The 14,005-nt window shown below is 48.1% G+C and overlaps 1 protein-coding gene across 1 annotated transcript in view; it reads right to left on the reverse strand.

The window, feature by feature from the left end:
* Window positions 1–12,709, reverse strand: part of sec62 (SEC62 homolog, preprotein translocation factor) — a 66,630-nt gene extending 53,921 nt beyond the window's left edge. The window contains exon 1 of the mRNA XM_085989679.1: window positions 12,580–12,709. Coding sequence (XP_085845805.1) covers window positions 12,580–12,681 — 102 coding nt within the window. The 5' untranslated portion in view covers window positions 12,682–12,709. The remainder of the gene's footprint in view (window positions 1–12,579) is intronic.
* Window positions 12,710–14,005: the final 1,296 nt, after the last annotated feature.

The raw sequence follows: 14,005 nt of genomic DNA on the forward strand, positions 1-14,005 counted from the left end.
CAAACCACTGCTAAAGCTAAGCATTTTTTTGTTGTTGCAGATTAACTTTTCAAAGGGGCTCTTTTGATGACTAAGAACAAGTCTGGTCAATGAAGGAATTTGGAAATGCGACCTCTGAATAACTGAGGAGACACGACTGGAAGGAAACCGCATGACATGGCAGTCTACTGGCTGACCAGGGGCAGACGGTCACTGCCTCAAGGTGTCTGGAGGTGACGAATCTGTTAATCATATTAAAAGCATCACGGCCTGGAATTTGTCGTCATTCCGCCTTTGAAACTGACCGCAACTTCAGGATTTAGCACCTGTGCAGCCTAATGCGGAAATCCCGAAGTTGCGGTCTGTCATTCACGGCTCTGACACAGGCTGTGCTGTGGCCCCCGCCCCCCACAGAGCCGGCAATCAGTGAAATCTCTCAAATCAGGGAATCTGACGAAAACTTCAGCTCTTCTGCAGTAATTACACTGTTAAATTCCCCACTAAAAGTTAGAAACATCGAAAAATAGGAGCAGGAGTCGGCCATTCGAGCCTGCTCCGCCATTTAATATGTAACTGGTGCTTCAACAGCGTGTTGACTGCTAAACAAAGTTTATGGCCCTGAAAAAACGAATTTTTAATAAAAATAAAAAAGTTAAAGAAAATTAATAGAAAAATTTAATTTTTTTTGAAGTGTGTTCATCATTATTTCAGGTTTGCCTTTTCCCCATGTGAGAGCCCCAATCTTTCTAATATTTTTTAAAAGTTAGACTTTTAAGAGCTTACTCATTCCCTGGTTTGCTCTGAGAATTCTGCAGTGATTGGCTGCTTCGTCAGCGTGTTGCCGTCACAGCGGCTCGCACTCGGGGATCCCCGCTAACCTCCGCTGATTTGAATTACACGTCTCGCCACAGAGATCACGAGACCTTTGTGCGAAGCGTACTTCCGGAGCCAGCGGCCAACGTCTTCGCTTTGCTGCTGACCGCAAATTCCTGGCCCACGTGTATTTCAAATTGCTTCATCAATAAAACATTCATCAGAACGTTCTCACTGAATCTCCAGACTCTGTACTGCCCCCACCGTGTGGCTCATTCACACAAATAGCATCATCGCTACCCCTTTAAACAAAAGTAGAATTATGACAAAGTCGGAAACACTTTACCAAGATGATCCATAAAACAAAACAAAAATCTCCGATCCATGTACAGCAGGGTTTAAACTGGCTGCAGGGAGTGGGAAGGCTGACATTTTAAACTCTTTTAGCTTTCTCCTGCATCAATAAAACTCCGAACTTCACAGTATTTTACCGTTACGCTCTCTCCAAACACACACCGAGCTTGGAAGGACAGCGTGGTGTTCCAGGGTGTATTCAATTCAAGAAGACAAGTGCGACGCAGTCACATTTTATCCTGCTTGTTTAAGAGAGGATTCATTGCAGGTTCTGCAGAGCTCAGTATGTGCGTAAGAAACAACTCTAAATTCAGAGCTTGGCTCCTCTCAAACAACAACTTGCATTTATATAGCGCCTTTAACGTAGTAAAACATCCCAAGGTGCTTCACAGGAGCGATTATCAAACAACATTTGACACCGAGCCACATAAAGCGATATTAGGACAGGTGAAAGAGGTTGGTTTTAAGGAGCGTCTTAAAGGAGGAAACTGCGGTAGAGAGGCGGAGAGGTGGGGGGAATTCCAGAGCTTAGGGCCCAGGCAGCAGAAGGCACGGCCGCCAATGGTGGAGCGATGGAAATCAGGGATGCGCAAGAGGCTAGAATTAGAGGAGCGCAGAGATCTTGGAGAGTTGTAGGGCTGGAGAAGGTTACAGAGAAAGGGAGGGGCGAGGCCATGGAGGGATTTGAAAACAAGGATGAGAATTTTTAAATTGTGGCGTTGCTGGACCGGGAACCAATGAAGGTCAGCGAGCACAGGGGGCGACGGGTGAACGGGACTGGGTGCGAGTTAGGGAACGGGTAGCTGAGTTTTCGCAGAAGCCACAGTATCTTTGAACACCCAGGTCAGCAAATTGAGTGCACAGTTTAAGCTTACAGGAAGCACTGGCTGCCTTAACTCCTCACTCAGCTGTTGCAGTTCTCAGTTCCTTTGAGTGAGACCAACTTTCCATCACAGATCAATCAGCCACTTGCGACTTAACGCGCCAAACCACAACATCCATGTCCTTAGCGGTCCTGTACTCGCTGACCTACACTGGTTCCCAGTCCAGCAATGACTCGACATCAAAATGACCATCCTTATTTTCAACTCCCTCCAGGGCCTCGCCTCCTCCAGCCCTACAACCAATGTTCCTGTTAGGTCCCGCGCAGGCTGTGCACCAGCTTTTATACAAGAAAAACTGCGCATGCGCGAACATTCGAGTGGGCCACACAGCCCATTAAAGGGCCTGCGCACCGAAAAAAAAAAAAGCGGGAACATTGCCTACAACCCTCCGAGATCTCTGCGTTCTTCCAATTCTGGCCTCTTGCGCATCCCTGATTTCCATCGCTCCACCACTGCTGGCCGTGTCTTCAGCTGCCTGGGCACTAAGCTCTGAAATTCCCTCCCTAAACCTCTCCTCCTTGAAGGCACTGCTCGAAACCTACATCTTTCACCAAGCTTCTGGTCACCTGTCCTAATATCTCGTGTGGCTCGGATCGCTCCTGTGAAGCGCCTTGGGACGTTTTACCGCGTTAAAGGTGATATATAAATACAAGTTGTTGTTGTTAGAAATAACAACAGAAAATTCTAGAAAAACTCAGCAGGCCAGGCAACATCCGTGGAGAGAGAAACAGAGTCAATGTTTCAGGTCGAAGACCCTTCTACAGAACCGTAAAAGGGTTTCGACCCAAAACATTGACTCTAATTTCTCTCCACAGATGTTGCCTGGCCTGCTGAGTTTTTCCTGCATTTTCTGTTGTTATTTCGGATTTCCAGCATCCGCAGTATTTTGCTATCGTTTTGTTGTTGTTAGCGTTATGTGCGATCAAAGTGAAGCCGTAAACCTGCTCCAGGCTCAATCTTTTCACTTGAAAAAAAGCACGGAAGTCATTGCAACAGGTTTGCCCTGTCCCAACACACACCATCCTCGATGGCAAGACATTTGTGCAACCGTCCGCAAATAACAACACAAGCCTTTATCTGGCGACACAGGGCCCCGGCGATCCTCCCATGAAGGATTTGTAGTTTACACTATCCACAAAAATGCTGAAGGCTAATTCGAAGTGTGTTTGTGCGGTCTCACTCGCACCTCCCTCACCCGCTGTGACTGGCGATGTCACTCCACTAACAAGCAACAGGTGGCGCGGTTTGGGTAGGTGGGGGTGATGTTACCACCACTGGCACATTTAGGTAAGGGTGGGCGCGGGGCAACGGGGCGGTGTTTGTACCTGGAAAAAAACCACGGGAGCCAATATGCTGAATTCGTCACCTCGAATTACTCCAACCACCAACTTCGGCCCCTCTCCGTGTGCAGCTCATGGATTGGAAGGCCAGGACCTCATGGTTCATGCTGACACTGTCACATGTCCACCATTACCGGTGACAACACGGGTAACCATGGTAATGAGAGGTCAGTGGCCCACGGGAGCGGTGCATTGTAGGACTGGTGCAGGGTGGGTGTGTCCCATGGTGGGGCGGGACACAGGGACACAGTTTCTCCAGAGAGAGAATTCCAATCTCAGTCGTGCCCTTATGGGAGGGGAGGGGAGGATGGGACGAAAAGACCCTTCCCCTGCTCTCCCATTGGCTAACTAAAGACCAAGAGACCGGTCACCCGCCTGTCCTCGCGATCCAGAGAACTCCGAGCGAGCAGCGAAGGAATACGACCAACACAATGGCTCTCCTTTGGCTCCAGGCCCAGCTCTCTCTCACTAAGCCCAGCCCCCCTCTCTCACTCGTGTTGTACTGGATCAGTGTTGCTGCAAAGTATTGGAAAAACACAGCTTTGGAAACACTGCTTACTTGCAAATACACTGGAAATGCAACATGCACGTTTTTAGCTTGTGCATTCAAAGAAGTCCTGCACTGCGTGTTGAAAGAAAGAACGACTTGCATTTCTATAGCGCCTTTCACAACCTCAGGACGTCCCAAAGCACTTCACAGCCAATGAAGTATTGTTGAAGTGCAGTCACTGTTGTAATGCAGGAAACGTGGCAGCCAATTTGTGCAAAGCAAGCTCCCACAAACAGCAATGTGATAATGACCAGATAATCTGTTCTAGTGATGTTGATTGAGAGATAAATATTGGCCCCAGGACACCGGGGAGAACTCCCCTGCTCTTCTTCAAAATAGTGGCCGTGGGTTCTTTTACATCCACCGAGGGCAGACGGAGCCTCGGTTTAATGTCTCATCCGAAAGACAGCACCTCTGACAGTGCAACACTCCCTCAGCGCTGCACTGGAGTGTACTCAAGTCTTTGGAGTGGAATTTGAACCCACAACCATCAGACACAAGAGCCACGGCTGACATGTATAAAATTTCACAGTGATTCTATTGATAACCTACCTTTATACAGCACCTCAAATGTAAAGAACATCCCATGGAGCTACATAAACAGCCAGAAAGATACTGAATGCCAGGCCAGGAAGGAAGAGAATAGGAGGGGTGACCAAAGGCTTGCTCAGTGATGGGCTACGAGAAGGACTTTAGAGAAAGAGAGGTAGACAGAAAAGTTTAGCAATGGTGGGATGAAGGGAAAGGGAGGATGCACAAGAGGCCGGCGTTAGAGCAATGGAGTGGGTGAGGGGATTTACAAGGCTGGAAGAGATTACAGATATGTGGTGAGGGATTTAAAGAGGGGGGTGAAATTCAACTTCGGTGCGGTTGCAAAGTAGGTGTAAGCATGGGCTGGGTGATGGAAGAACAGGACTGAGAGAAAGAACGAATGAATGACTTGCATTTATATAGCGCCTTTCACCTGTGCTTGGCTTTTGCACAGTTTCCATAAGATGTTCCCACATGTGGGAGGGTCCAAAACTAGGGGCCATAAATATAAGATAGTCACAAATAAATCCAATAAGGTATTCAGGAGAAACTTCTTTACCAAGAGAATGGTGAGAATGTGAAACTTGCTACCACAGGGAGTGGTAGATGCGAATGGCATAGATGCATTTAAGTGGAAGCTGCCTGGACCCGAAGCTCTGGAATTCCCTCCTTAAACCTCTCCGCCTCTCTCTCCTCCTTTAAGACGCTCCTTCAAACCTACCTCTTTGACCAAGTTTTTGGTCACCTACGGCAAACAATAAGGAAGGCAAATGGCATGTTGGCCTTTATTGCAAGGGGGTTGGAGTATAAGAGTAAGGAAGTCTTGCTACAATTGTACAGGGCCGTGGTGAGACCACAACTGGAGTACTGTGCACAGTTTTGGTCTCCTTATCTGAGAAAGGAGATACATGCCTTGGAGGCGGTGCAATGAAGGTTCACTGGATTGATTCCTGGGATGAGAGGGTTGTCATTCGAGGAAAATTTGGAAGAATGAGAGGTGATCTCATCGAAACATATTAGATTCTGCAGGGGATTGACAGGGTAGATGCTGAGTGGCTGTTTCACCTGGCTGGAGTGTCTAGAACCAGGGGTCACAGCCTCAGGATAAGGGGTCGGCCATTTAAAACTGAGATGAGGAGGAATTTCTTCACTCCGAGGGTTGTGAATCTTTGGAATTCTCTGCCCCAGGGGACTGTGGAGGCTCAGTCATTGAGTATATTCAAGGCTGAGATCGATAGATTTTTGGACTCTCAGGGAATCGAGGGATAGGGAAATCTAGCGGGAAAGTGGAGTTGAGGTCGAAGGTCAGCCATGATCTTCTTGAATGGCAGAGCAGGCTCGAGGGGCCATGTGGCCGACTTCTGCTCCTAATTCTTATGTTTTTATAACTCATGTGGCTCGGTGTCAAATTCTGTTTGGTAACACTCCTGTGAAGCACCTTGGGACGTTTTATTACAATAAAGGCACTACATAAATGGAAGTTGTTGTTGTTTAAGTTGGATAATTACGAGGAGGAAAGGAGATAGAAGGATATGCCGATAGGGTGAGATGATGGGAGGAGGCTTGTGTGGCACAGACCAGTTGGACTGAATGGCCTGTTTCTGTGCTGTAAATTCCATGTAATACGATCGAGTTGCTGGAGAAATGCTCGTTTCCACTCCATGGTCTTGGGAACCTCTGATGTAAAGAGAGCTCACAGCTGAAACGGAATGGTTGCTTCACACTTCCACATGTACCAAGGTTCAAGCTGTGTGCAATTACTGTGAGACCTGGTTGCAGGCTGGGGGTGTAACTTATGCACCGTCTCATCATCTGCTAAATGCTGGAATTGTACAGACCAGGAGCTTTGAACACAGACCCAGTCAACTGGTGATGGTGTCCCAGGGGAGCACCGCCAGCCTGATTTGCAAAATGTAAACACTCAGCGAGTGTGCGAGGGCTGCACCCCCCTCCCAACCCGCTAATGGGGCTCTCCAGGCAAGACAGACTCGAGAAAACACCACCTCCTTTAAAAGTCAATACAACAGTTAGAGGCTGCATTGAGTTTCTGTGCCAGAGCGCTTTCTGGTACAGTCGGTGACACCGGTTCATGCAGGTCACACTGCTGCCGGATCTGCCGGGGCTGGATGACGTCTGTGTCGAAAGAAAGAAACAAAAGAATGAGAGAGAGAAAGGAGAGAGAGAAAGGACATAAAAAATAGGAGCAGGATTAGGCCATTTGGCCCCTCGAGCCTGCTCCGCCATTCAAGATCATGGCTGATCTGGTCTTGACCTCAACTCCACTTCCCTGCCCGCACCCCATAACCCTCGACTCCCTTACCGTTCAAAAATCTGTCTATCTCCACCTTAAATATATTCAATGACTCCGCCTCCACAGCTCTCTGGGGTAGCGAATTCCAAAGATTCACGACCAGAAGAAATTCCTCCTCATCTCTGTATTAAATGGGCGACCCCTTATTCTGAGACTATGCCCCCTTAGTTCTAGACTCCCCCACAAGAACAAATAAATAAGATCCAAGAACTCCATACCCAACTAAACAAAATGACGGAGGCCGTAGAAAGGCTCAGCAGGCAACACAAACCTCTTAAGGTCCAAAAAACAACACACACAAGGACACAGAACCCGTCGGATGCCACCCCACACGAGGACACACCGAAAGCCACAAACCCCGCTCCTGCCACACAGCTCACCACAGAAACCCAGCCAACAACCAGCCCTCAGTCGAGTCCTGCCCAGACTACCGCTACCCAGTCCTCACACACAGGGACGCAGAACCCGTCAGATGCCCCCCCACACGAGGACACACCGAAAGCCTCAAACCCCGCTCCTGCCACACAACATATCCCAGAAACCCAGCCAACAACCAGCCATCAGTCGAGTCCTGCCCAGACTACTGCTACCCAGTCTGAAAAACCAGCCCCTCAGGCGGTCCTGCTGACCGACTCCAACGGAAAGTTTCTGGACCCCCAGAGACTGTTCCCAGGTCATCAAGTCCTGAAAAAATGGTGCAGCAACACAGAACATGCAATGAAGATCCTGAACAAAGAATCCCTTGGAAGCCCCAAATGGCTTGTGATCCACACAGGCACAAACGACCTACGCACCCTACGGGAAGGCACTGCTAGGGCGGTGAGCAGGATGGCGGAAAAGGCCAGCAAGGAATTCCCCGAGGCGCGGATCGTGATCTCCACACTACTGCCCAGAAAGGACACCCCAGCCTATATAATCCACAACACCAACAGGGAGATCGACACGAGATGTTCTGTCTTCCCCAACGTCTACCTGGCCCATCATCCAAACATCAACACAAGGGACCTCTATGACGAAATACATCTACTCAAACAGCGGATGTGGGTCTTTGCAAAAAACCTCATAAACACTGCCAAAAGACGCAGCCCTCCCACCCCCTCTACCATTGGGAGCCGTAACCCAAACAGGACCACCAATGTCCCCCACCCCCCTTTACAAAACCAACAACAGAACCCAAGACCCCCCTCTAGACCACAGACTGTAGACCAAGAACTGAGAAAGATCATGACGATGCTGAACAGCCTGATAGAAAGCCGGAGAAATTATTAATATTGTTATTTATCATTATCATTATTGTTATCTTATCAGTATTATTACTACTATTAGATAGATATATGTGCATGCCTCATGAAATTTATACTAAATCATCATTTAGCATTATAGAAAATAGTGTTTCCACACTCATCCCACAAAATAGGTCCATTTTATTTCGTTTTATTGAACTATATAAATGCGTTCTTTCCACATAAGCTGCTGGAATATCCAGGGCCTCCGCTCCTCAACTTTTGGGATGAAGAGTACAGACCCTGAATTCCTAAAAGCTATAAAAGACATTGATATAATTGTGTTAACAGAAACATGGTGCCAAAAGGACATGCCGACCCACTGTCCCCCAATGTACCATGAAATTATTGTGCCTTCAGTAAAGAACATTAAGACACGCAAGGGCAGAACCTCCGGGGGAATCCTGGTGTGGTATAAAGGAGAACTGAACAAACACATCTCACCGATAAAACAGGGAAAATCACACGTATGGCTAAAATTAGATAAAAATATAGGAATAGAAAAAAACGATGTTTACTTATGTGCGATCTACATACCTCCAATAGAATCGCCATATTTTGAAGAGGAGATATTTGACACTCTCCACATGGAAATCAGCCATTTCCAGGCCCAAGGAAAGGTGCTACTATGTGGGGACCTAAATGCAAGGACAGGATGTGAACCTGACTTCATAGACCCACAGGGCAACAACCATATGTTTGGCCAGACCCCTCTATATGTCACACCAGCCATCGCAAACCGAAACAACCTCGATTGTGAAATAAATAAAAGCGGTAGGGAGGTAGTGCAACTCTGCCGAGCCTTAGGCCTGTACATAGTTAACGGTAGGTTCAGAGGGGACTCCTTAGGGAGACTCACATATTCCTCAACTCTTGGGTCTAGTGTGGTGGATTATACAATCACTGACCTGGACCCCTGCGATATCAACGCATTCACTGTCAGGCAGCAATCCCCCCTCTCAGACCATAACCAAATAAATGTGTACCTTAAACTTTCTGCCCAAACTACAGACACAAAAAAGGAACCCAGTAAGCTACATAAAATAAACCAGACATACAGATGGGCCCCAGACAGTGGAGATAAATTCATCACAGCACTAAATTCACCTGATCTCACAAGTAAAATTTCAAAATTTAAAGAAAATCTATATGAGATCACCAGAGATGGGGTAAACATGGCCATAGAGGATATAAATATGATCTTTCATGAGGCAGCTGTAAAAGCCGACCTCGTGAAACAGAAGAGGAAGAGTCACAAAAGACAAAATAAAAATAAGAAATGGTTTGACCACGAATGCAAAAATGCCAGAAAAGACCTGAGAAAAATATCAAACCAAAAGCATCGCCAACCAAACAATCCGGACCTACGTACTAGATACAATGAAACCCTCAAAAGATATAAACACACCATTAGGAACAAAACACAAAACTATACCCACAAAATACTAGAAGAAATTGAAAACTCCACCAACCCAAAACAATTCTGGGAAATGTGGAATAACCTGAGTACAACACAATTGCAAGCATTACCAATCCAAGATGGCGACATCTGGAGAACACATTTTGAAAACCTCTACAAAGACATCCCAATAAACGAAACAAACCCAAGTCAACATCAGGTCACAGAAAAACTCCACACATTAGAAGCAACAATCAAAGACAACCAAAACCCTCTAGACTCCCCAATCACATGGAAAGAAATGGCCACAAAAACAAAATCTCTCCACCTAAAGAAAGCCTGTGGCCCAGACAACATCAAAAATGAAATGCTCAAGTTCAGCAATATGGAGATGCAGGGTGCGGTACTCAAATTATTCAACATCATATTACGTTCAGGCTGTTTTCCCGATATCTGGTGCCAAGGACTAATCTCCCCCATATATAAAAGCGGAAACAAATCAGACCCAAATAACTACCGCGGCATCTGTGTCAACAGTTGTCTAGGGAAGTTATTCTGCAGTATTCTAAATAGTAGATTACTTGATTTTCTTAACAAACATAATATCCTCAGAAAAAACCAAATAGGCTTTCTTCCAAAACACCGCACCGCCGACCATATCTATACCCTTCACACCCTCATTGAAAAACATATACACCAAACAAAAAATGGGAAAATATTCGCCTGTTTCATCGACTTCAAGAAAGCCTTTGACTCTATATGGCACGAAGGGCTCTATTATAAACTCCTTCAATGTGGAATAGGGGGCAAAGTCTATGACCTTATTAAATCAATGTATCTGAAAAACAAATGCGGGGTCAAAATTGGAGACAAACGCACCGATTTCTTCACCCAGAGAAGAGGCGTCCGGCAGGGCTGCAATTTGAGCCCGACCCTGTTCAACATATACATAAATGAATTAGCAGACATGCTGGAGCAAAGCGAGTCACCAGGTCTCCGTCTCCTAGATGGAGAAGTGAAATCCCTGTTCTATGCGGACGACCTGGTTCTGCTGTCTCCCACAGAACAGGGATTACAGCAACAACTAGACCTACTCGACAAATACTGCCAAAATTGGGCTCTAACAGTAAATCTAAAGAAAACCAACATCATGATTTTTCAAAAAAGGCCCAGATGTCAGGAAAACAAATACCAGTTTACCCTCAGTGATACCACTATAGGACACACTATGAGCTACACCTACCTTGGTCTAACTATTACAGCATCAGGGAGCTTCAGCATAGCAGTGAATGCACTAAAAGAAAAAGCCCGAAGAGCCCTATATGCAATAAAAAGAAAATTCTACAACATCCAAATCCCAATCAAAATCTGGCTCAAAATATTTGACAGCATAATCCTGCCCATTGCACTGTACGGTAGTGAAGTATGGGGCCCGCTAAATCACCAAAGCTACACTAAATGGGAAAAACATACAATAGAAGCCCTACATGCAGAATTCTGCCGAAGCATCCTTCGCACCCAAAGGAAAACGCCAACAAATGCATGCAGAGCCGAACTAGGCAGATACCCACTGATAATAAACATCCAAAAACGAGCACTAAACTTCCTAAATCACCTCAAATCTAGCTCCCCAGACACCCTTCATTTCAAAGCCTTTCAGACCCAAGAGCTAAACCCAGAAAAGAGTCCCCTGAGTCAGCTGCTACGGAAACTAAGTACTCAGCCGGACCCTGACCAGCCCCAGACCAACACAGCCGCCCAAACACCAATCCGAGTGAACCAAATCATTAAAAAATGCAAAGAAACCTACCTGGAACATTGGAACAAAATAACCGAAAGCCAAAGCAGATTAGAATGTTACCGGGCCCTAAAAAGAGAATATAAACTGGCAGACTACCTCACGACCATCAGAGACACAAAACAGAGACAGACCCTCACCAGGTACAGACTAAGCGACCACCAACTGGAAATTGAAAAAGGCAGATACAAGAAATCCTGGCAGCCTAGAGAGAATAGAATATGCGATCAATGTCTGGCTGGCGAGGTTGAAACAGAAATGCATTTCCTCCTAAAATGCGAAAAATTCAACACATCAAGAAACATATTATTCAACAAGCTAAGCCAAACAACCCCAGATTTCAAGGAATTGGATGATCTGTCAAAATTGAGATTAGTCCTAGGAGAAGGAGACAGACCATACCTTGGGGCCAAATATGTAACAACATGTCACAACCTGAGGACTGTTTAAAATTAAGACTGTTTAAAATTAATATTGAACGTACCAAATGAAGTACAAAGACTGTTTAAAATTAATATTGTTTAAAAGTAATATTGTATGTACCCAACAAATGTCAAATCGATTGACACCTACAGAATGTTGGAAAACTGTACCTTTTTGCTATGTAAGCTTTGGCAATATGGTTCTCTGTAAACTTTCATGCCAATAAAGCATTTTAATTGGAATTGGAATTGGAATTGGACAAGCCTTGCATTTCTATAGCACCTTTCACAACCTCAGGACGCCCCAAAGCGCTTTACAGCCAATGAAGTACTGTTGAAGTGTAGTCACTGTTGTAATGTAGGAAACACGGCAGCCAATATGCGCACAGCAAGCTCCCACAGCAATGTGATAATGACCGGATAATCTGTTTTAGTGATGTTGAGTGAGGGATAAATATTGGCCCCAGGACACCGGGGATAAATCCCCCCTACTACTCTTCGAAATAGCGCCATGAGATCTTCTACGTCCACCTGAAAGAGCAGACGGGGCCTCGGTTTAATGTCTCATCTGAAAGACGGCACCCCCAACAGTGCAGCAGTCCCTCAGCACTGTACTGGGAGTGTCAGCCTGGATTTTTGTGCTCAAGTCTCTGGACTGGGACTCGAACCCACAACCTTCTGACTCAGAGGCGAGGGTGCTGCCCACTGTCACCGCTGACTAAAATCACATTTAGAGCCGAATTCACCGGGGAGCAAAATGGAATTGAAGGCAATAAATGAAGAGCCAACAGAGAGATGTTCACTGTGGGCCTCGGCTCCGGCTCCACAGCCTCTCCCACACTCCCCACCCTCAGTCCCGGGCCCTCAGGCCGCAGCCCCTGGGTAACCCAATCCCCGGAGCCCCTCTACCGGTACCTGGCTCCGCTTCTTCTGTTTGCGCCGCTCCGCCATCGCTTCGGGCCCGACTGACGTGTCCCGGGGCAACCAACCCTCGCGAGAGCGCGGCGCCCGCCCCATACAGCGCCACCTCCCGCCCGGGAGGAGGAACTGCAGCCACACCGCCACCTCCCGCCCGGGAGGAGGAACTGCAGCCACACCGCCACCTCCCGCCCGGGAGGGTGAACTGCAGCCACACCGCCACCGCCCGCCCGGGAGGGTGAACTGCAGCCACACCGCCACCGCCCGCCCGGGAGGGTGAACTGCAGCCACACCGCCACCTCCCGCCCGGGAGGAGGAACTGCAGCCACACCGCCACCGCCGCCTCCCGCCCGGGAGGGTGAACTGCAGCCGCACCGCCACCGCCCGCCCGGGAGGGTGAACTGCAGCCACACCGCCACCTCCCTCCCGGGAGGAGGAACTGCAGCCACACCGCCACCGCCAACTCCCGCCCGGGAGGAGGAACTGCAGCCACACCGCCACCGCCACCTCCCGCCCGGGAGGGCGAACTGCAGCCACACCGCCACCTCCCGCCCGGGAGGGTGAACTGCAGCCACACTGCTACCTCCCGCCCGGGAGGAGGAACTGCGGCCACACCGCCACCTCCCGCCCGGGAGGAGGAACTGCAGCCACACCGCCACCTCCCGCCCGGGAGGGTGAACTGCAGCCACACCGCCACCTCCCGCCCGGGAGGGTGAACTGCAGCCGCACCGCCACCTCCCGCCCGGGAGGAGGAACTGCAGCCACACCGCCACCGCCACCTCCCGCTCGGGAGGGTGAACTGCAGCCACACCGCCACCGCCACCTCCCGCCCGGGAGGAGGAACTGCAGCCACACTGCGACCTCCTGCCCGGAGAACATAAATAGAAATAAGAGCAGGAGTCGGCCATACAGCCCCTCGAGCCTGCTCCGCCATTCAATATGTATGATCATGGCTGATTATCAACCTCAACTCCACTTTCCCGCCCGATCCCCATATCCCTTGATTTCCCTAGGGTCCAAAAATCTATCTATCTCAGCCTTGAATATATTCAAAGACTCAGCATTCACAGTCCTCTGGGGCAGATAATTCCAAAGATTCACAACCCTCTGAGTGAAGAAATTCCTCCTCATCTCAATCTTAAATGGCCGACCCCTTATCCTAAGACGATGCCCCCTAGTTCTAGACACTCCAGCCAGGAGAAACAACCTCTCAGCATCTACCCTGTCAATTCCCTTCAGAATCTTTTATGTTTCAATGAGATCACCTCTCATTCTTCTAAACTCCAGAGAGTATCGGCCCATTCTACACAATCTCTCCTCATAGAACAACCCTCTCATCCCAGGAATCAATCTAGTGAACCTTTGTTGCACCGCCTCCAAGGCAAGTCTATCCTTCCTTAGATAAGGAGAGCAAAACTGTGCC

Source organism: Somniosus microcephalus, chromosome 6 (assembly GCF_052327205.1).
Source record: "Somniosus microcephalus isolate GS21.2 chromosome 6, FLI_Smic_1.0, whole genome shotgun sequence".
Taxonomy (NCBI): domain Eukaryota; kingdom Metazoa; phylum Chordata; class Chondrichthyes; order Squaliformes; family Somniosidae; genus Somniosus; species Somniosus microcephalus.